Genomic DNA, 20,887 nt, shown 5'->3' with positions numbered 1-20,887 from the left:
GGCCTGCGTCCAGCCCGTCAGTTAAGTTACGTACACAGATTCATTTCATGAGGGAGATGCACACAATGTCCAGGTTCTCTCGTCCTTCATTTGGGGAAATACGACTTGCTCAGGCACTCCCACGGCCCCTCACATGCAGCACGGAGCAAGGGGCGCCGTTTTCTTGCGAGAGCCGGGCCAACAGATGAAAAGCACTCTCCCGCCGCTAACCAGCCATGTCTCTTCTTGTTTCCTCCTTTCCACCTTTTATTTGCCTTGGGCCGGGGAGGGAGGAACTGCCACAAGGTAACGATGATATGTATTGTGTCGTATGAACTGTATCATTACATTCGACAGAACAGTAACTATGGTAATACAAGCTACAGGGAACACCGTTCCTAAATGTTCCGAGGAGCGTCCCCGAATGTTGGATGTGCCCTTCAGCGGATGGCGTATTGATCGCGTTGCTGAAGGAGCAGAGGCCGTCAGTGAGGGTCTTATTGCTCCGTCTGCCCATGCCTGACTCCAGACGACAGTGGACTCAACAAACGGTGGTGTTCAACGGGCAAGCGGCGAGCGGCAACCTTGCTTCAGCTTGCAGGCGGAACGAATGGCTTGCTTCTCGGACGCACGGACATTCTGGCTGAAACTATCATTGCTCTACCAGCCAGAAGCGTGGAACATCATGCTTCACTTTCATCCAATTTGGTTCTGAGTGCAGAGGAGGCAGTATCACTGTGAGCATCAGTGTATTTCGTGGCCGTTTTTGGGAAGGGTGTGGTTCATTGTATTTGCGCCCAGATATTGGTGGTGCCTTGCATTTGAGTCAACCAGACGCCGGTTCCGCCCAAACGCAGGATTCCCCGCCTGGGATGTTTCGAGGCGCGAAAGTTTAGCCCCGAGATTACCCGACGATACGGAGCGGCGAGGTACACACTGCAGGCGGGTCAACTTGACAGGAGACCAAAAGAGAGACTGGCCGTCGCATCACAGGCGGAAGAGATAGGCTTGCGGGCCCAGCGTCTATGTTGCACAGATTTTCGACGGACGAAGGATGATCGAAGCGGACGAATCACTGGGCAAATGGAGAGAAGGATAGGGCCTCGAAGCGGGCCGTGTTGGCAGCTTTTCCATGCAAGTCCTCGGGCAGTTTGTGAAGATGAGTCCGTATTCAAATGAAAATCAAGAGAGCTGCATAACTACCAAAACACCCACTTGCTCCGTGCTGTCAAAGAGTTCGCTCCCAAGTTCTCGCTATCATGATGGTAATGTATCGGTAATACAACGTAGATTACCAAGCGGGAATGGTACGTGACGGAACGACGAATCAACGTTGACCTTCCAAGCGACGGCGAGCGAACAAGAACGAAAGGCGGACGGGCACGACGTGAAGGTCAGACTCATCTCGACGGCCAACACCACGCCCCAGTCCAACCCGCCAGTTTCTCGCTGCTCAGTTATTATTGCCAGCGGTTTTGGCCTGTCGTCGATCTGCTTTTTCGTCATCCAAGAGCCGAATCCTGTCTTCCCAGCTTCTCCGCCGGAAAAGGCACTCCAGCCAGACATCCCGTCGCCTCAGCACGAAGGGAAAATTCTCTTCGCATCCTTGTCCTCCACTCAACTCAAGGTGAGTTGAGCACCCTCCGTGCCTGCGACCTGCCTGCTGGTGACATGGGCTGTTACTCACCGTGCAGCGCAGGCACCAGACAGAACCGACCCTCTGATTTGCCATCCTCCACCACCAATCCATCTCTGTGGGGGAAGTTCATCGCATCCAGCTTGCCTCGCATCCGTTGGTCCCGGGCCTGACACACCACCCAGTGCGACCTGGCAAGGCATCATATTAGTAATTCCTCGTCTGCGGTCTTGGTTTGAGCTTGAAGCCCGCCCTTTTCGTCGCATCCTTCCCGCTTTCCCACCTTGACGACGGCAACCTCCGCTCTGACCGGTCAGAGCGGCTGTCCCGAAAGCAAACAACCCATCACACCGGCCCAGCTTTTCCTCTTGCTGGACCCCGAAATTGGTTAATCACGACTGCTCTTCCGTCTTGCCGACATTGAAGGGAATCAGATCAGTTGTTTAGACTTCGACGGCAAGCTGGAGTCGTCTTTTCACGAGAACGTCGTCCGCGGGGGGGTGTTGCGGGAGTCCGTTTTTCCGCACTGGGATAATGGCGCGTCTCAAGGAGGACTCGACAACACTGAGGAAATGCAGAAGCAGGATCCGTTGGCCACGCAGATATGGAAACTGTACAGTCGAACAAAATCTCAACTACCGAACCAACAGCGGATGGAGAACCTGACTTGGCGTATGATGGCCATGAGCTTACGCCGCGAACGGGAGCAAGTGCAGAGTCGGTATGTTGTGCTCATCCCAGCGTTTCGTTTGGCCACTCGAGCAAGATGGTATTGTTTTTGCTACGGTGCCCCAAACTCCCAGTTGCGTTGATGTTTTTTGGCCCTTGACGTTCACCAAGTGTTGACCGCACCCCCAGACGTGAAATTGAAACAGGCTTCTCATCACCAAACCAAATTTCGTCTCAGGCCCAGAACACGGGCCACTCGGACCTGATGAACATTGATGACTTCGTCGTCTCTTCAGTTGGCTCACCTGCAGCGCTGTCTCCTTCCCCGCCCGTCGGACAACTAACTCATGATCATGCGATTGCTTCCGCTATTCCCATCAAAACGAAAGAGCAAGACGGGTCGCCCGCTGGCATCATCATGCCGGCCTCCTTCCCGCATGCACCGCGGGATGAGCGACGGAATGCCGAATTTGGCTACGTCCCTCGACGGGTTCGGAAAACCAGTGTGGATGAACGAATGGTAGGATTGCCCCTAATGTAGATTTGCATTTTGGCCATTCTTCGATTCTGATGTCTTGAGATAGACCCGAAAACGACCAGCGGAGGCATCTCCACTAGTACCGCCTGTGAATAGCCTAATCATGCCCAACGATCCTGATTTCGATGCAACCATGGAGGACTATTCCCTGGACCAATGCCAGGCCTCTTTGGCAATTAACAATCAGATGTCTCCGGCCTTGAATTTGGACACGTTCCCTGTCGCTGACGACCAGATCATTACATCCGCAGGCCCATACAACCAGTCGTTTACATTCTCTCCCGCAGAGTCTCCACTCTTAGCTCACACAGCCTTCCAGAACATGTATAACCACGCTTCAATTGGATCCTCGCTCAACTCAGCGGATGTTTTTTCGCCTACGCATTCGGGATATCAATCCACCGTCTCAACACCCCACTTTACCTTTGATACTGAGCGTTCGATGTATTTCGACCACGCATCCATTGACGCGAGGAACCAGCGTCAAATGGGGGGCTTCCAATCGACCCGACCATCCAACCTTTCGGCTCCCGGGAACCCGTCTTATCGCTATGGACAGGGCCAACCCTACGGCACCGGAGCTAGTGTCCTTTCAAACACCATGCACTCAGCTGGCTTATCTATGCGGCAATCTATGGATACACATCAAGTTCTTGCTCAACAAAACTTTTCGTCTACACAAACTCATGGTCACGTCAATCGTGGGAACAGAGGGCAGATGTTTACATTTGGAGGCGACTCGGACAACGAAGACGAAAGTGGAACTTCGTTTCTGGGAAAATCTATCCCAATTCAACACGAACACCTGATTACCGAACCTATTAATTCGAGCTCGACCATTGACTGGCCTACACAGTTTAGTTCCATGCCGAATTTCCATCCCCACCACCGCAAACAGGTCACTATAGGTGGTGCGGAGTTCCAAGATACCAGTCAGGAGTGGAATGAAGGAGGGAGCTTGGGTCGCGGCCATGGATCTGCGGCATCAGTGAGTGAAATTCGAAATCGTGAACGAGATCCCCGGAGGCAAAAGATTGCTCGAACAATATCCACGCCGAACACCACCCAGCTACTTCAGCAAGGGAGCAATAATAGTCAATCACGCACTTCTCCAAGCTCACCTGGAGGATCTGCTATGAGTAGTGCGAATCCGTCTCGCCCAGCAAGCCCTGGGCCTGCCAAAACTGCCGACCAACCAGCCGCGCCCACCACGTGTGCCAACTGCTTCACCCAGACAACCCCTCTATGGCGACGCAACCCGGAGGGCCAGCCGCTTTGTAATGCCTGTGGATTATTCCTGAAGCTCCACGGTGTCGTGCGACCGCTGTCTCTGAAGACAGATGTGATAAAGAAACGCAACCGTGGCGGTGGCAATAATACTACAAGCGCAGGAGCTACGAGAACGTCGAAGAAGATCTCGAGAAAACAGTCGGTGCAGCAGCCTACTTCCAATCCAGTAGGAAAGATGAATATAGCCGAATCGCCCGCCCCCATCACCGGCGGTATTCCAGCAAACACTGACCCGACGCAGTTAGTTGGCTCGACTAAACTAGGCGTAGTTCCCATTGCCGCTGCTCCTCCCAAATCATCCAACGTTCCGTCTACCATACCAAGCAGTGCCGCCCAGGCGCGGGCTCCTGTACAAGTTACGCCGCGACGTATCCGACGGGTCGAGAAGCCGGCCGTGCTTCCTTTGAGCCATTCCCGCCCAACGTTTGAGGCAGAAATGCGAGATGTCCGAGAAGAAAACAGTAAGACTCCCACTCTGTCACATCGGCCATCTAGGCTGGCACCACTATATTCCCGACCACCCCCGCTTGCCGCTGTGGACCCGGCTCATCATAGCCTTGCCGCAGGCGCAACTCCAAGCAATAGCCAAGAATGGGAGTGGCTTACTATGAGTCTATGATGCCGGTCCGATATATCAACTGCATGCCAATTGATACTGCACCGATTGAGTATTTTCTTATTACGGCTTCTTCTTACGATATTTCACGACCATTGATTTTTCTAGCATTTATTTTATCAAGATGATGCGAAGAATCCATCACGACAAGAAAACACAAGCAAACAATGAGATGAACTCGTCTGATTGGCATTCTTCATTTTTTCTTCTTTTGCCGTGCAGGTGCACTAACAACGAATTTTAACATCATGGCTAAGTATAGATTCTGCATTTTGGACTGGAGGTGGCATTATCTGTTCGAGTCCTATCCTATTACGCTCTCAGATGACATTTGTGATATGCGGGAGAAGTGCATACCCAACTTCATCTATATCTGTTTTATTGGGTTGACAATTCAAAATTCCCTCTAAATATCCTGCTTATCCCCTTACATATTGCCTGCACACTACTTCTTGGAACTCTCGCGTAGGCTATCCTTGCCATCCCATGCTTATAGACAATGTCTGGGTTTTTGTTTTGTGAATGACTCCTTTTCTCTTGTCTTGATTGATACAACCGCGTCTGTCCAGAGTGCCCCCGTCATGTTTTTGCTATGTTTCATGGATTGTCTGCATTTTGATTTCGTGTGTTTGGGCATTCTGGCAGAAGTGCGCATCTTCTGAGTTTCAAGTTCCCTTGCTTTCTGTCTCTTTCTAATGTTTGGTGTCCCTCTGTGCTTAGTGCCTACAGCTTTGATAGTCTTAATTGCAGAATGATGATGAAGGTTCAGTTGCTACGATGGGAAGCAGCCAACAACTGATTAATTGGACTAAAGATTCCAACCAGCCATGCAAAGAGCCTCTTGTTTGCTAACAGAGAAGTAGAGCAAAAGACATTGGGCCAATGTCTGTGGGGGCCAAACCTTTCTGTTGTTTATGCAGTTGGCTGAATAGTAATTACCCTGAGAAGTTAGGCTGTACACGAGGGTTGACCAGGGACAATGTAAGTTATTGCTACCTGGAGTATACAAGTAATTGCATGCTATTCTCTAGTTTGTATTCCAGAAACAGTTTTGCAATTTCCGTGATCAAATCATCAGATGCCATTGTTAGTTAATGATATGGTGGCCATCTTAACTCAGCCTCAAGAAAGGGTTATGGGAGAATCAAACTTAAGCTTCCTTCATATGCAAATGGACTCATAGCAGAATGAATTCTTTGGAGACTATATGATGAAGGAAATACCATCATATCGAGATTTGTACAGCCACCCAACTACCAACTGGCTAACTTGTTAGTCATGTGGTTACCACGTCTCCTTGCAGCTGTTTTCTCCATAACAACCCATAAACGTCTTTATTGAATTATCGTTTTTAGTCAATTTGATAATAAGTGTACAGAGTATGAGCAGCAAAGACACCCCAAAGCGCCATTGCTGGGAATGCCGCCGACGCTGCTTAGTCTGTGATTTTACTCGCCCAGCATGCAAGAGATGTGCTGCATCCGGGACTCTGTGTCCTGGCTACGGTGATACGAAGCCAGCACGAGTAAGATGGGTCGCCCCGGGGAGATTGACGTCTCGAAAACGCAAGGGACGGGGAGAAGGCAAAAGCGCAGGCGATAATCGAGGGATTTTGACTGCGCCTGCAACTGCACTCTTCCCAAATTTCAAGATGATGACCGAATCCTGTGCCTTGGTTCAAGCTGCGGAGTACTGCAAGTAAAACATCTTATAGCTGGCATATCTGACGGAAATAATACTAACCTGGGTAGTTAATTCATGCATATACCTGAATATGATCCCCGTTCAGGATCTTGGACGAAACCCTCATATATACCGCATCTCTCCTGCCCAGCTAAGGGCTGCACTGACTTTACCTGACTTCCTACAACTCGGCATGGTCTGCATGGCCTTGAGCCACCGAATGAACCGGACCAGGGATGAACCCGGGAATAATGCTTTGGCGGTTCCCTTTTATCGGTACCGGGCCGTTGCACTCCGCTCGCTTAACGCGGAAATTGATGATGAACATAAGCGTACATCGGATACCATTGTCGCTGGTATAATAACGCTTTTGCTCACGGATGTAGGCAGTTCCCCTTCCAAAAGAATCCAAATCAGCAACTTTGCTCACTGAAATCTTGTCTTGTCAAGGCCCAGCAGGGTGCCTTGTCAGATTGGCGATGTCATATCCAAGGAATCCAGAGAGTTCTCATGCTGCGCGGCGGCATTCGTGCAGTGGCAGGCTCAAAACCTCTAGAGCCGCTGCTGATCTTCTTCGTGTAGTACGTGATGGCAGTCAAGCCCGTTTTAACCTGGCATAAGAAAGGAACTTACGCCATTCAAAGCATTGCTGCTATCGGTAACACAACGTCCCCTGCGTCACAGCTCTCCATGACTAGTTCACACCTCGACGAACTTGACTTTCTGCGCCTACACAGCGACTACAGTCTACCACTATTACAAATGTGCCCTCCCGCACTTTTCGGCGAGGTAGTTAAGATTAACCACCTTCGGACGCTAGGGGTGCTAGCCCAGACTCATGGGCCCAGCAGCACAGAGAACCTCTGTCAGGAGGCATACGGAATTTTGAGCCGTGTCTGCGACTTCTCATCAGAGAAATGGGCAGATTCAAAGCTATCATCAACGGAAGACTGGATCCTTTTAGGGAACGTATACCGGGCTGCTGTATCAATATATTGCATCTCCTCGCTACAAAGCCTTGCGGTTCTGCCCTCAACCATCGCCCTGGAAGCCCAGTATGCTGCACTCGCCCAGCTTCTGCATCTGCTTCTTAAGGAGTCACTGTTATCTCCGAGATTGAAATCGTTCATGCTTTGGCCGCTTGTAGTGCTTGGCGTAGAATCTGTACGTGGTGGTGTGGTTATGCGTGCTTTTGTCAAGGAACAGCTGGTAGAGATGAGCCGCCATGCTGGTACATATGTGCCACTGACAGCAAAAGGTGTTCTTGAAACGTTTTGGGCTTCTGGTAACACATCTTGGGATTCTTGCTTTGATAAGCCGTATGCATTTACGACGCGGATCGCCGTGGATATGAGCCGAATACTGCTACGGTGACGGGTTAGGCATCCAAAAATATAGCGGGATTGACCTTTTTAACTATGGGATCAGAGAAATCAAAAATCCGATATTCATCCTTTGGAACTATCTCAACAACGGCAACACCTAACACGATGAACTAGAGCAACGAGAAAAATGCAAATCAATATTTATATCCCCCTGCATATAGAGTCTACATAGGAGAGTTGACTGAGACCGGCTGGAGGAGAGATCGCCTCTCAGGCTAAAGTACCTGCCAGACGCATGCAAATGGCTGATCGTCGCTCGTCACCCACGCTGTCCGAATTTTGATTATAACTTTCCCTGGCGAGATTCCTTCCCACGTCACTTGTTCCACATTATTGAGATTATCAAAGTCATCTTGCTCCCATGGCCCTTCAGTCCTAAATTCCTTTGTCCCCTGGTTACCGTGACGTTCAACGTCTCCTGAGATAACTGCCAAATTCAAGTTGTTTTGAAGCTCTGCCCCCTGAAGATCCGAGTAGACAAGCGTCACTTTCAGGGTTGGTAATGTGGTTGACTTGGAATGTCCATCATTGCTTTGCGGCACCGTGATCTCGAGCTTGTACGGGTCCTTTTCTTCATCGTCGTCCAGTGTCGCCTCAATGTACCCCCCTGTTGTTCCTCTTCCCACCGGAATAAGGGAGTTCTCCAGGTTCACACGACCAAAGCCAAAGTCGGAATTTGGCGTTGGCTTTGCTTCGCTAGGCTCATATTGCCCTTTCAGCTCGACGGCCCCGTTGATCAAAAGGGCCTTGACCAGCGCAGCGGTCGGGGCCGGACAACCATTCTTGATGAGTGCCTCGCGGATAACAGCACAGCAGCTTGCTACGAGGGGGGTAGCCATACTAGTGCCGGAGTCAAACATCAGCTCTTTGTCTTTACTGATGCCGTAATGCTTGAAGGGAATCTTAAGTCTCCGGGAACATGTGGATAAGATACATGTTCCCGGTGCGACAACATCGGGTTTAAACCGCTTCTCCTTTGTCGGGCCGCGACTACTGAATGCCGCCATTCCATCGACATTATTTGCCATGTGGTCCGTCGATATGGGCGGTTTGGGAAATTTGCTCGGAAAATATTCGCCGTATGTAAATTCCTTGGGTTTGGTAGAAAGAATGCTGGAGTCCCACGTAATATCAGGTCGAGCACTTTCGGATGCACCAACAGTGATGCAATTCTTCGCCGCTGGCTCAGAGCTGATAGACCCGGGGTCGGTTCTTCCTGTCTTCGCCCCGTCTCTACCGTCGTTTCCAGCAGCAAAACAGATGACCATATCCTGATGCTTCCAAACGAACTCATCCACACTCCTGGCTGCCCCGTTATATGGAGGCTGCCCATACATCGGCGCCGTAGACCAGGAGTTTGTGTGAATCCGAGCACCATCCTCCACGTACGGGACTCGGAATAGATCAGCAAGGTCGGGAGGAAGGCCCCCCAATGTCCTGTTTTTGGTTTTGTAGCATGATTGTATCACAAGCTGTGCTTCGGATGCTGGTGCCTCGATATGTTGGTAGTGTTGGGACTTTATGTTACCTACTATTATTCCACAAACGTGAGTGCCGTGCCCTGTGGGGTCATCTGCGTTGTCTGGTCTGCCCAGGGGGTAGAGACGCTTCACTCGTCCGGCAAAGGCAGACAGAGTGTCTGTTTGATCGCCAATGTCGAAGCCGGTATCAGCCACGGCGATTACCTGCCCGGTTCCCTTGTATATCTCACTCTTAATTCTGGCATTTCCATGGATGATATCTCGTGTGATTTCATTGGCGGGTCTGGGTTCGTGAGCTTCGTGAATATACCTGATAGCGTCCATTCCCGCAAAGGCTGTTAAAGCTTCGAGAGCATGGGGTTGAAGAGTTACTGTGATCTTGCCCCCGTCTCCCTTTTCTGATTGTTAGCTGCAGCCCGCATTGTGCTCGGATTTCTTGCTGTGACGGCCTACCTTGACGTCTTCTACCTTGGTTTTGGCCAGGTCCGCAATCTCCTGCTTAAGCTCAGCACTCGATGTAGCGTCATTATGTAAAGTGATATCGACCGTACGCGCAGTTGGCGGTCCTGGCGTGGAATCTTTGAGAGCTTGATGAACAACAACCTCATCCGGATAGCTTTCTGCACTCTGGATGAATGGCAGGCCTGCAACACTTTCAAGCCCATTACCCCGATAGGCACAAACATAAGTACCGGGTGAGAAATATTCCTGGATATGAACCCCCTCATCTTTCAGCTTGCCTTTCTCCGTTTTCTTCAGCGGGGTCGCGTGCTTTGTCTGAAGGAGAATATGTCTCGGTTCAGAAAGCGAAATTCCGTGTGGACGAGCGTGCCCTGAGCCGGGCTTGTATTCGTTGCCGTTGATGTTAACAGTAGCCATGGTGGCGAACTTGGTGTGAATCCTGGATCAAGTGGTTGAGCTCGAGGGTGTGCAAAGAGACATGATATATGCCTGTATATCGTAGCCGGGGGCTATAGCGACTCATCTTGCAGCAGCACTCAATGTCAAGGCGAAAGACTCTTTAGGCCAAAAGGGTTCCATTGTCAAGGAAATTTGCGCACACCCTGATCGGAATGTCCGCTGTGCATGTGTCTTGGTTGGTTGATGCAGATAAACGAGGTGAAAGAGTGAACGAGTGGTGCAATGCGCGCACGGCCCGTCCAGTGCTGATGCCATCTACACCATGGCGGGCCATCAGTGGTTCAGAACTGGCAAACACATTGCAACCAGCCTGATTTACCAGGATAACAAGGAAAGACAACGGCTGGCAGCCACACATCCATGATATCACCCTTGATGGCTTCAGCAAGCCACCATGTCAATCGATTTGCGTGCGGACTGCAGCGGTTGGGGAGTCCTCGCAAGAGCCATACGAGCCATGCGGTATCAGGCGGAGAGCATCGCCATTCAAAGAAACGATGGTGCGATCAGATTGAAATTCGACCTTCCAAGCCAACCAGCCAGTTTTGCAAGGGTCATGGATGAGCCATCTCTAGCCGCTGCAGGAGGTTCTGCTTTGGTCGAGTAGCATAGGTAGGCAGATACCACTTCTAATGGGTGGATTCACAGATGGAGAGACTCTCAAGGTAGTTCCGGGTCATTGCATCAACTAGCTATTCATTCCTCAAAATGTATCAACAACTGCTGGCGGCCAAGCTTGAATCTAGGGACCAACCAAAGCTTTTATGCGTCTCTTTGTTTCACTGCCCATTAATTGATACAAAGCTCTAGCGACATCTGCCTACAAATCCTCTCTCCCGATGCAATAAAGTCCTTGGCTTCACCTTTTGTCTTATCCCAGGTGGCCCGCACAAAGTCCAGCTTGTAGTCACTGTAGTCAATGGCTACTGACTCCTCCGAGTCGTCATCTTGTAGCTCGGGCAGCTTGACTTCGAAGTCGGAAACGAAAATGTCTTTTTGTTTGTCAGTAGAGTTTCAGCACTGCACTGGAGGTGCCAATTCGAACGGAAAGAAACAAGTAATTCAAGAGAAACGGCACACGGGCATGAGCTTACATGGTGTGATGGCTTTCTTAGCATCATTGTACTTGAACACGACATGTGTAAACAGATACTTGTGCTCCCAATCCGGATTCGCGGCAATGAGCAGGTTCACTGCCTGCAGGATGAATGAAAACTGCGCTGGAACGACGCCGGATCTGATATAGTGATCCAGAAGCTCCTTGCGGATTACTCCATTCATATCCTGCTTCTTTGCTGTAATATCTCGCTGGCCCTTGTCAGCGCTGGATCTCGGCGCCCTGTTCAAGATATTGATTGTTAGATGTGCCAAGCTTCAGGCACGATGACCTTGGGGAGAGCGTACCATGCCTGGCCGTCATTCCTGTAGAAATTGACGACCTTTGCGCGATAAATCGTCCTTTTCACTCTCAAGGCCGCGGAATCATCTGCGGTGAGTTCGCCGGCTTCTAGCCGGTCCTCGACCTGGAGCTCTGCCTTGCCAGCTTCGAAGGCGAACCAAGACTGGATGTCGGCTTTGAGGGAGTTGAGCTTCTCTCTCTCCGAATCCGGTACAGGTGGGATATAAAAAAGGAACAGTAAGTTCGGGGTCCCGTAGTCGTTGGGAGTTTGTGATTTCTGGCCTATGGACTTCATGGCCGTTGCTGGCTCTTTTACCACAGCGAGATTAGCCATTATCCACAGCTTGAAGAATTGGAGGATGCAATCCAGGCGTGAGACAGTGAGAGGCCCTGTCTGTTTTAATAGTGGGAGCTGCCAGATGCATGGTGTAACTCATGACACCATTCCGGGCCTGGAGTCGCATTGCTCGCCATTCCACTTCCCAGGAGCTATTGAGCGGCCTAGCATGGTCATAGATGTTCAGAGTGTGAATGGGAAATCAAGGGTTAGTTACTCCTGGTGGATTGATGTGAATGAGCTAGCTTGCTTTCCCTGCTGATTCCAAATTTGTTTGCTTTTTCCCCCCATCCACAAGCAACACACTTCAACTCTTGATTGCTCCCCTCCAAACAGCCCTGCCCTGGGAGAAAGGGAGTGCAGCACAGCAAACACATACACAATCACTGACCTCTGCATGCATGCGGAGTGTGGGTGGCACGTCGTCATTATCCCCGCTGCGAAAACTACCCGGGAATCGCAGAGACCAAGCACCGCTGAGGCGAGGCATCACGCGTGGAATTGACGTAACTTAGGCCGAGTGGATCGGCTGAAGAGACCTTGAGACGGGAAGATGGAGGCTTCGATCTCGAGCAACAACCAAAGAGCATCTCCCGAGCGTTAACCCCTCTGGTCGTTGTTCAGGTTGCCACATTTTCCTACACTTGAATTCCGGTTGATCTTGAATGCTAATGCGGTTGAGTTTATAAGATTCCTCACACCCTGCATGATCGGTAGTCAATTCCTAAACGTCGTCTAATCCGCGGATTTGGTGGGCTAAGCTCTTATGCGAACCGCCTAGGATGTGAATTGGGCCATGGCTGAAATGCACAAAACAGGGAGGATTGAGATCTTCTTCCCTTTCTTCCACCCGCGTTGATGCGACACTGGGCCTTGGTCAAAGATCTGGGAGGGACAAAGCTGGCTTTGATTTGTGACTGAGACCGGGGACCCTAAGCTCCCGCTTCCCGTCTGAGGCCCGAGCACCGCCCTACAATGGACGTGCTGTCAACTCAACTCCGAGGGCTCTCCCATTCCTTCATAGAACCAGCCGGGATGGCACCGGGGCCGAAATCTCAAAACAGGGATGGAATGCAATTGTCCAAGCTCAGTCTTATGAGACATGCTTGATTTGGGATCCCCTCGCCCATCCTGCTTAACTGTATGTTGTGCATAGGTACGTGCTCTATACACCTACATGGATAGATCGAGGCTTCCTTCTTGATCATATTGCATAGTGCAGAACTAAATTCCACTTGCATCTCTTCAGGTGGTCATGGCCAAGTCTCTGATTGCCCGGACTGGCTCGCATTTTTACACGTTGAGCAAGTGATATCACCTTTGCACTGGAAACTGAATTGTCCGGGATGGACTGGGTCGAACCCCATCCCATATGAAAACTTGCATCGCATACCCTTGATTACGGCCAGCTGTCAGGTCACCATGTATGGGTGAGCATCTGCTCCACAATGCCAACTCCACAAGCTACAACACCAACAACCAGTGTGTATACTACATGACCGCAGCAACTGTTGAATTCCCTGATGGTGTTTGGCTACCCTCGGAAAGAGTCTCTTGCACTTCAGCGGCCCAGCCCTGACATATAAAAGAGGCAATGGAACCCAGAGGAATACTCCTTCGCAAAGATTCAATCAATTCTCACAATTGCGCTGTTCATACCAAGCCCACTCTCCTCTTGTTCAGCTTTCCTCAAAGAAAACGAATCTCAGAATGGCCTCCATCTCTGAAAACCAGGACTGGCTAGTCAGCGTCGCTGACGTTCGAGTCGACAAAGCCAGATGAAGCACGGACTGCTTCGCTCGACGCTAGTGACGACAAGGCTTCGCCGAAAGACATGGGAGAGGGGGATCCTCCCACCGTTATCTATGTGAACTTCACATCAAAAAAGATCCCTGAAAAATTCAACGCTCGGGTCAAGGAGCTTGACAGTATGATGAAGCTCACGCACCAATGGCTCGATACCCATGCAGGCCTCCAGGTGAAAGCGCGCAAGGCAGAAGGCGAAATCGCGTCCGATGATTCACCCGAAGCCAAATGGAAGCGTTCCGATTATCGTATCAAAGTTGTTGACACCTATCTAACCGAGAACTGTTCTTGGTAAGTGCAGGTACTCTAGTGGCTCCCACAACAGCTCTTGCTGATACTTCATAAGGGTATATACCCCTCGCTCTGAGAAATATACCAAGTCCATCAAGGCTCGTAAAGTCGACTTCCATTTCGAACTCGTCAAAAATGTTCTTGCGGGGCTTATTGTGCCCACATCTTTGACTCAGCAACTGGAGGCTATTTTCAAAGGAATCTCGGACACGGTTATGAAAACCCAACACACTGCTGAGAAACGGGCCGTCTGGAGCTTGATTCAAGTCTACACTTACGATGAGATGAGGGACGACGTCCGCTGCTGTGAGTTACCTTGGCTTCACTCATCACAAAAAACCTTGATAGCTAATTCAAAAAAACAGCCCTTCGGTGCATCTCATATTCTATTGACCAGGATATGAAAAAGATAATCGTGGGCAAAGCTAGTTATGAGTCAATCAGCCTGGATTTCAGCTACCTGAATGGCGACTACCACTTCAATGAGGACACTTGGAAAGAAGTGAAGTCCGAAGTTAATCAGTTCATCACTGGCCGCGCTGTCAAGCAGATACGTGATACTACAAAGGTCCCGGTTTAGCCTTAATGGCTAACATCGTAGGGCTTGAAGCTGTCCCACACTTGGTATCTTTCGTTTTTCCTTTGTTCATCGAGCTGCAGATATTAGGTAGCACGAGGAAATACAACCGTAGTTGCATCTTGAAATAATCACCATAAAGGGCTTCTTGCCTACATTCTTTTGAAATGGTCATAGAGTTTCATGTTGATCAATGCTAAGCAAGAGTAAGGGCTCCTGGCGCAATAGGCTTGGTTATATTATATGTTTGATTCCATCATCACGGTTGAAATTACGATTGTCCGACGTCCGCATGTCAGTTTTCCTTGGCGACATTTTTCCCCGGCTTTGGATGTGTTCTCTGGTAGGAAAAAAGGGCAAGACATTATGATGCTCAAAGCCTCAAACTCCTCTGCTAGGAGCTGACCCCCGTCAGTGAGTTCACTAGTCGCGTTGGCTCAGTGGTTTGGCTGTTGCTTGGCATAGTTAACTAGCTCCTCCGCATCTTCTAGGATGTAGAACCCAACACTGCCATAATGCAAGTTGTTTCTCCAAGCTCTGAACTATTTCCCTCAAACCATGGCTATCCCATCTAAGGCACTCCTGGTTTTGCTGCTTCTTTCGAAGTCGCACTTCGAGTATCGCATTATTTGCTCTGGGGAAATGGGATAAAAGGTATTGGTCACGAGCGTAGAACCATAGACAAGACGCCAAGACTATCAGGAGTTTGAGAAGACCATCTTTAACTATATTGATAAGCCTCGCAATCTATCTGATAAGTCTTCTCATCCTCCCAAAGAGAATCCGTTTCAACGGACTCAGTCGCCATTAAGTTTGCTCGAAAGGACTAACATTCACGTACTCTTGTGAACTAACATAGGCACCAGAATGCCCTTTGGTGGAAAAAAAAACAAAGAGGGGCTTAAGTACTGTATAACGCATGTCCTAACCCTTATGACAGGTTGCAAGTACGCGTCGGAATCCATGGGAAATATAGTATGAAGTTGAAAGCTTCGGAAAATGGTAGTGCCACAGTCCAATGGCTATTAAAAGGAGAGACGATTAGCAACCTATTCATTCACTGCAGTAAGCTTCAAAATCACCATGACCACACCGGCATACGCCATAGTTATGGGCAGGTACCCCGTGTGGCGGGATTGTCTTCTCAAAGAGGTAATGGCCTCGCATTCACCAAAGTCCAAAAACTTTGGAGTATAAGTACTATCGTTCTTAATACTCAAGCCAGGGGTTTCGGACGGTCAGTGGCGATATATCTCCTCTCAATACGCCTAGACCCGGTCCGGCGTTGTCCAAGTACTCTGCTATGCCTCGAGAGTAACATGGATCCGTTAGGTAATGACGCTGCTGACCGTGACAAAAGAAGGGTCCATGTCAGCCGTTGGGACCGCCATCGGATTAAAGCCGCACTCTTGGATGGAAGGACGAAAACAGATAGAGTCAGGCTTGACGCATAGCTGCTCGAAATCCGTCGGGAAACAGCTTTGCGGTTGGGCTATGCATGAAATCTCTAGGCGTGGAAGATAACTGAATTGGGGAAGGGAGTCTTTCAGTATCGGGGCTCCTCTGGGCGAGTCAACCCAATCTAATAATAGGAGGGGCTGTGTTTAGCACTGAGTTCCTGGAGCCTGCAGGGAGTACTCCAGGTGCACATCGTGTGCCTGTTGCTTGGAGGTTTTTCTCGTCGTCGTTGGATGTCAACGGCGGTCGTCGATCAACCCCTTTTATGCCAAGCCAATCACCTAAGCTGCCTAATGGCTTGGCGATTTTGTTGTCCTCCTTGGGCCTAGCGCCATGGCCTTTGGACCGCCGACATTAGAAACAACAACCTCAGCTTGCACGTAGCCAGTTTGCGAGACTCCTAGAAGAAACAGTATTTATTGCTCTCAGAATTCCCGTTTTCACAATGGCTTCCCTCGATGATCCAGCTTACCTCTCCCTCTTTCATCTGGTACTCCAGAACTCTATACCAAACCTAAGATGGCGGCGCCTGGGGAACCTAGTACGACTTGCAGATATCCTACTTATCAAGCTGTTTTACTGACTTGATGTCTTTTAGTCTTAGGAAGTCTTTATATTTATGCCCCTAACAAGGTGGCACCTGTTATCTTCACAGTCCTGTACGGGATTTCGGCCGGAGGCCACATCTGGCAATGTTAGTGAGTGGTCTAGTGTCCCCCATTCAACAATGAAACTTGACTCCCTAACTTTATGTTTAGTCACTATAAGGCCTGGAGGATGATTGGGCTGCATCCTCTCTGCGCGGTGGTGTTTACTGCTGGCTACGCATTGAGGGAATATGGGGCTTTCAACTATCTATATGATCATAGCACTCTAAACCTGATCACTTTCATCGTTAGCCAGGTTCTGATATACGTGTGCCCGTAAGTGACATGTCCGATTAGGAGACAGCACTCCGAGCTGTGAACTGACCCTCTCTCCTGATACAAGTCCTCTTCTCGAACTCTCCAACTACCATGTCCTCGGTCGGATACTGTACTATGTCCCATACTTTGCACCCTTCCCTGCAAATAGGGTGCTCTCCACATTCGGCGGCCTGATGGCAATTGTTGAAATCTTGAATTCGCTAGGCGTTTCTTTAAAGGCCAACCCGTCCTCGTCGTCAAACCAGCAACATTTGGGAGGCAACTTGACAATAGCCGCTATTTCTATCCAAATCGGTATTATCGTCATTTTTCTAATTCTGGCAGGACTGTTTCATCTGCGGTGCGTCAGAGCCAATATACGCCCCAAGCCCATCATAACCCCCCTATTTGTGCTGTATGCGAGCATGATGTTGATACTCGTACGTTGCGTCTACCGCCTGGTAGAACACTTGGGTAACACCACCGTGGATCTCGATAGCATCGAGAAACTCAGGGCTCTGAGTCCCATCTTGCGATACGAGTATTACTTCTACATCTTTGAGTCAACTCTCATGTTCCTCAACTCCGCTTTGTGGAATATCTGGCATCCAGGTCGTTACCTGCCTCAAAACTACCATATCCATCTGGCCGAGGATGGTAGAACGGAGATAAACGACGAGTTCAAGGATGATCGACCATTGCTAGCAAAAGCTGGTCACGTCCTAACGTTCGGTGTGTTTTTCGGAAAGAACATGAAACATCATCGGGTTCCTCACCAGCTCAATAATTACCCGCCGAATTCGCCTTAGGGGGCTGCATTTTCAACATGATAAATAGGGGTTTTGTTGCCAAAAGCACGATAGAGACACGGAGGGCATACGTTGAACTCGACTCTTCAATGCGATTAGACGGGTTCTCGTATATGTACTATAGTCGCGGGCGGTTTGAGACTTTGGTGCCGGATGATAATTTTACAATTATGGTTAGTTGGATATACGAACACATAGACTTTGGTTGATTTTCCTACTTAAAAACTGGTAGTCAAGACCTTGTCCACAAATCCATAGGACTTGCTAACATGAACGAACTAACTTGCCATACTATCGACTCATCAGGCGCACTTCCCCATACAAGATGCATATTTCCCAACACGCCAACGTTACGTTTCAGTCAAAAGCCCATTCTCATCGAACCTAGGGCCTTCATACAAACATTCTCGGGTTCCTTGGACTGAGAATCCCATCCACCATCGAGGTCACTGCTAGTTAAGTTTGAATTGTCCTTCCGGTATTTCCGTTTCAAAGTGGCGAGGCAATCCTCTACTCGGTCATCTCTCTTCAAAAACCCAATTCCGACACCAAGGCTAGAAAGCATTTGGACCTCCCTGATTGCGCTTTCGGCGGCGGATAATATTCCCGTATTCTCTGTTGAATCTCTGGCAATATTTGTCAAGTGACCGTTCCGGGCGCCACCTCTGCGCTACTTTGGGCATCATAGTTGGTATGACAACAGGTATTCTAACAGAAAAAAAGCAGTCTCGCGCTGGCAGCGTGAATAGAAGCGGCGGTGCGCTGTCCATGCCGCACCTGTGAAAAGTTAAAATGTCTGGCGATAGTTTCCATGCTGTCTTCTTGTGGTCGATAAAAGGGCGTTTGGGGTGGGTAGAGACATTGAGATGCTGCTCCCAGCGTGGAGGTGAGAAATATTGGACGAATAATTTTCAGTCCCATTTTCTAACAAAGCATCAGCTCTACCACCCGCCAGGCCACAACCTTCGCCTCCCCGAGCGAGCTCAGATCCGCCTGGCCAGTTGGGTGGGAACATGTCGGAGCTGCTTCCTTGATGTTGAGACCAACCTGGATTTTGAACGAAGTTTCTATCAAACGCCTGCGACTCGAGCAAGTGCTCCGAATTGTTGTGGAATGACGGGGGTGGACTAATCAATGGCTGCGGGTCAAAACGTCTCTCGCTGGTCGCTGATATTGTGGCCCTATAATCGGACTCTTTCTGACGTTGTTTTAACGGCATTAGAATGGATTTGAAAATTAAGCCTTTGTTCAAAGCGGGGTTTAACGACATACTCCAGCGCTGCTGGGATTCCCACGATGGCGTCGTTTGCGTGAGTCTCTGACGAGCATCCTGAAATCTGGAGACAACAGAAGACTGGAGCTGGGAGCTGTTCTGAATGTGGAGCTCCACGTGGAGTATGTGACAGGAATATTGTGTGTGTATGGGAGCACTGACTGCCTTGGAAAAAGCTCTCAATCTCTCCGCCCCTGAACTTTCTGGTTTGATGGCTAGCAAGGTATAAATGTGTGTTTAACCCACATATGTCTGTGTTTGTCATGGAGAGGAGTCGCATTCAGGTTTCAGAACATTGGGCTTTATTGACAGCCTGTTTCCTTTGAGAGGTAGGAGGAAAGCTTTTATGTGTAAGCTCGTTTATATCCGTAGCCAAGAAGAAATCTTTCTTGTGAATCTGTCAGTATTTTGTGGTCCGCTGAGACTACTTCAGTTCTGGAGACTGATTTGTCTTTGAATTGTTGTTCAAGAGTGCATTCATATGAATTAAAGTTAAAGGCAGTAGCCCATATTTGGCTTATTTTGAGATTTCAATTCATTAATTGCAAGCTCAATCGCAATTCCATTGAGCCTGGCCGTGCAGTTGAAGGTTGAAGGTCAGCCGTCGTTGAGTGGTAGATTACGTAACCACGCACAGGACGTACTCATACAGACTGTCTTCAACCGCCACTTTTCCTGTGCAAGGCTGCAAGCTAACGCGAGGTCAATGCCTCCTGTTGAAATAAACATCAGTGGTCATTGTGGAGTCTCTGTTCTGGCATTGGAGATGGCCGCCGCATGGCAAACAAGGATTAGGATATCATGGGATCCAGGCGAGATTCGAGATGTCGTGGACGAGTCCGAAGCGAATATCCTGCAGAGGGCGAAAACGATTTACCAACACAAGGCTCACCTCACTCATGGACATGGCACTATTTGTTGATGGAATTGATGAGCTGCAGAAGGCTCGCTAATCAACGAACAAATAGTTTGCGAGCGAGATCAGCTTCGGCCCCCCTGTTGGCACCCGTAACAAGCTAATCTCAAGGTGATACCAGTGATCAGCCTCGGGAAATTTTCGGTGTCTTCCGTTCCCTGCTCCGTCCTGCATGGGTGCCAAATCCCCGACCGGCGACAGTTGCCAGGAATCACAGGAACAAAGCATGATCGCGCACTCGTTTTCGGGGATTCTGCTCTGCCCTTGTTCACCCCCGGAAAATAGGACTAGTTATTCAGTATATATTCACATCTCAGATAACCATGCGGCCCCAGCAAAAGTCATGCCATTCACGGTCCTCGCTTTTTTGCCATAGTCGCCTATGTTGTATCCATCATGCCAGCCTTTTATCTTTAAGGGCTCACGGGCATTCCATCCGGGTCTACTGAAACTAGTCGCGTCCCTAAAACAGGGCACGCGTGGATATGAGAATGCTAGATGCACGGGCTGTACGTTGAATTTTCCTATGGTCATTGCACTTGTAAGCTCGCAGAACGGGCTGAGGCTGGCGATAGGAAAACTGTCGGAAGGAGAATTCCCCAGAGGTTCCTTGTCATAAGCCTGCGGCGTGCGGCACACGTAACTTCCTGAAAGCAAGAGGGGATTCCCATTTATGGGTTTTGCCCAAACACCGACTTCATGAGGAGGATCACAAGTCGCACATTGGGCTTCCTCCTGCCGCCAGGAGCAACAATCACGATGCAATTTATCATCTGTTTCAGCCCAAGAGTGTTAAATGCCGATTGACAGCAGTGCTCAACGAGAGTGCCATGTATAAGAACCGGTTGCGTCACTGATTGCAAAGTCTTGCCTTCCAGAAGCTGTAATATCTCACTTGAAACTTAGCCAGAAGTTCAT

The 20,887-nt window shown here is 49.5% G+C and overlaps 6 protein-coding genes across 6 annotated transcripts; 4 read left to right on the top strand and 2 right to left on the bottom strand.

Moving 5' to 3' along the window:
- Window positions 1-215: 215 nt before the first annotated feature.
- On the top strand, window positions 216-4,731 carry UREG_06018 (nitrogen regulatory protein areA; the record flags this gene model as incomplete). The annotated part of the gene is made up of 9 exons (XM_002585283.1): window positions 216-285; window positions 366-467; window positions 581-716; window positions 781-908; window positions 1,326-1,606; window positions 1,679-1,799; window positions 2,063-2,336; window positions 2,456-2,804; window positions 2,869-4,731. The coding sequence occupies 9 exons, from the start codon at window positions 216-218 to the stop codon at window positions 4,729-4,731; spliced, it is 3,324 nt and encodes a 1,107-aa protein (XP_002585329.1).
- Window positions 4,732-6,604: 1,873 nt separating this feature from the next.
- UREG_06017 (uncharacterized protein) lies at window positions 6,605-7,785 on the top strand (the record flags this gene model as incomplete). The annotated part of the gene is made up of 2 exons (XM_002585282.1): window positions 6,605-6,793; window positions 6,994-7,785. The coding sequence occupies 2 exons, from the start codon at window positions 6,605-6,607 to the stop codon at window positions 7,783-7,785; spliced, it is 981 nt and encodes a 326-aa protein (XP_002585328.1).
- Window positions 7,786-8,011: 226 nt separating this feature from the next.
- Window positions 8,012-10,156, bottom strand: UREG_06016 (uncharacterized protein; the record flags this gene model as incomplete). Its single annotated transcript, XM_002585281.1, has 2 exons — window positions 8,012-9,670; window positions 9,731-10,156. The coding sequence occupies 2 exons, from the start codon at window positions 10,154-10,156 to the stop codon at window positions 8,012-8,014; spliced, it is 2,085 nt and encodes a 694-aa protein (XP_002585327.1).
- An 831-nt stretch (window positions 10,157-10,987) lies between these two features.
- On the bottom strand, window positions 10,988-11,931 carry UREG_06015 (uncharacterized protein; the record flags this gene model as incomplete). The annotated part of the gene is made up of 3 exons (XM_002585280.1): window positions 10,988-11,190; window positions 11,293-11,537; window positions 11,603-11,931. The coding sequence occupies 3 exons, from the start codon at window positions 11,929-11,931 to the stop codon at window positions 10,988-10,990; spliced, it is 777 nt and encodes a 258-aa protein (XP_002585326.1).
- Window positions 11,932-13,768: 1,837 nt separating this feature from the next.
- UREG_06014 (uncharacterized protein) lies at window positions 13,769-14,611 on the top strand (the record flags this gene model as incomplete). Its single annotated transcript, XM_002585279.1, has 3 exons — window positions 13,769-14,031; window positions 14,087-14,337; window positions 14,397-14,611. The coding sequence occupies 3 exons, from the start codon at window positions 13,769-13,771 to the stop codon at window positions 14,609-14,611; spliced, it is 729 nt and encodes a 242-aa protein (XP_002585325.1).
- Window positions 14,612-16,585: 1,974 nt separating this feature from the next.
- UREG_06013 (uncharacterized protein) lies at window positions 16,586-17,780 on the top strand (the record flags this gene model as incomplete). The annotated part of the gene is made up of 4 exons (XM_002585278.1): window positions 16,586-16,607; window positions 16,665-16,764; window positions 16,825-16,989; window positions 17,057-17,780. The coding sequence occupies 4 exons, from the start codon at window positions 16,586-16,588 to the stop codon at window positions 17,778-17,780; spliced, it is 1,011 nt and encodes a 336-aa protein (XP_002585324.1).
- Between the last annotated feature and the right edge of the window lie 3,107 nt (window positions 17,781-20,887).

The sequence above is a fragment of the Uncinocarpus reesii genome, genomic scaffold (assembly GCF_000003515.1).
Source record: "Uncinocarpus reesii 1704 scaffold_3 genomic scaffold, whole genome shotgun sequence".
NCBI lineage: Eukaryota > Fungi > Ascomycota > Eurotiomycetes > Onygenales > Onygenaceae > Uncinocarpus > Uncinocarpus reesii.
This window is presented reverse-complemented; position numbering and strand designations above follow the sequence as displayed.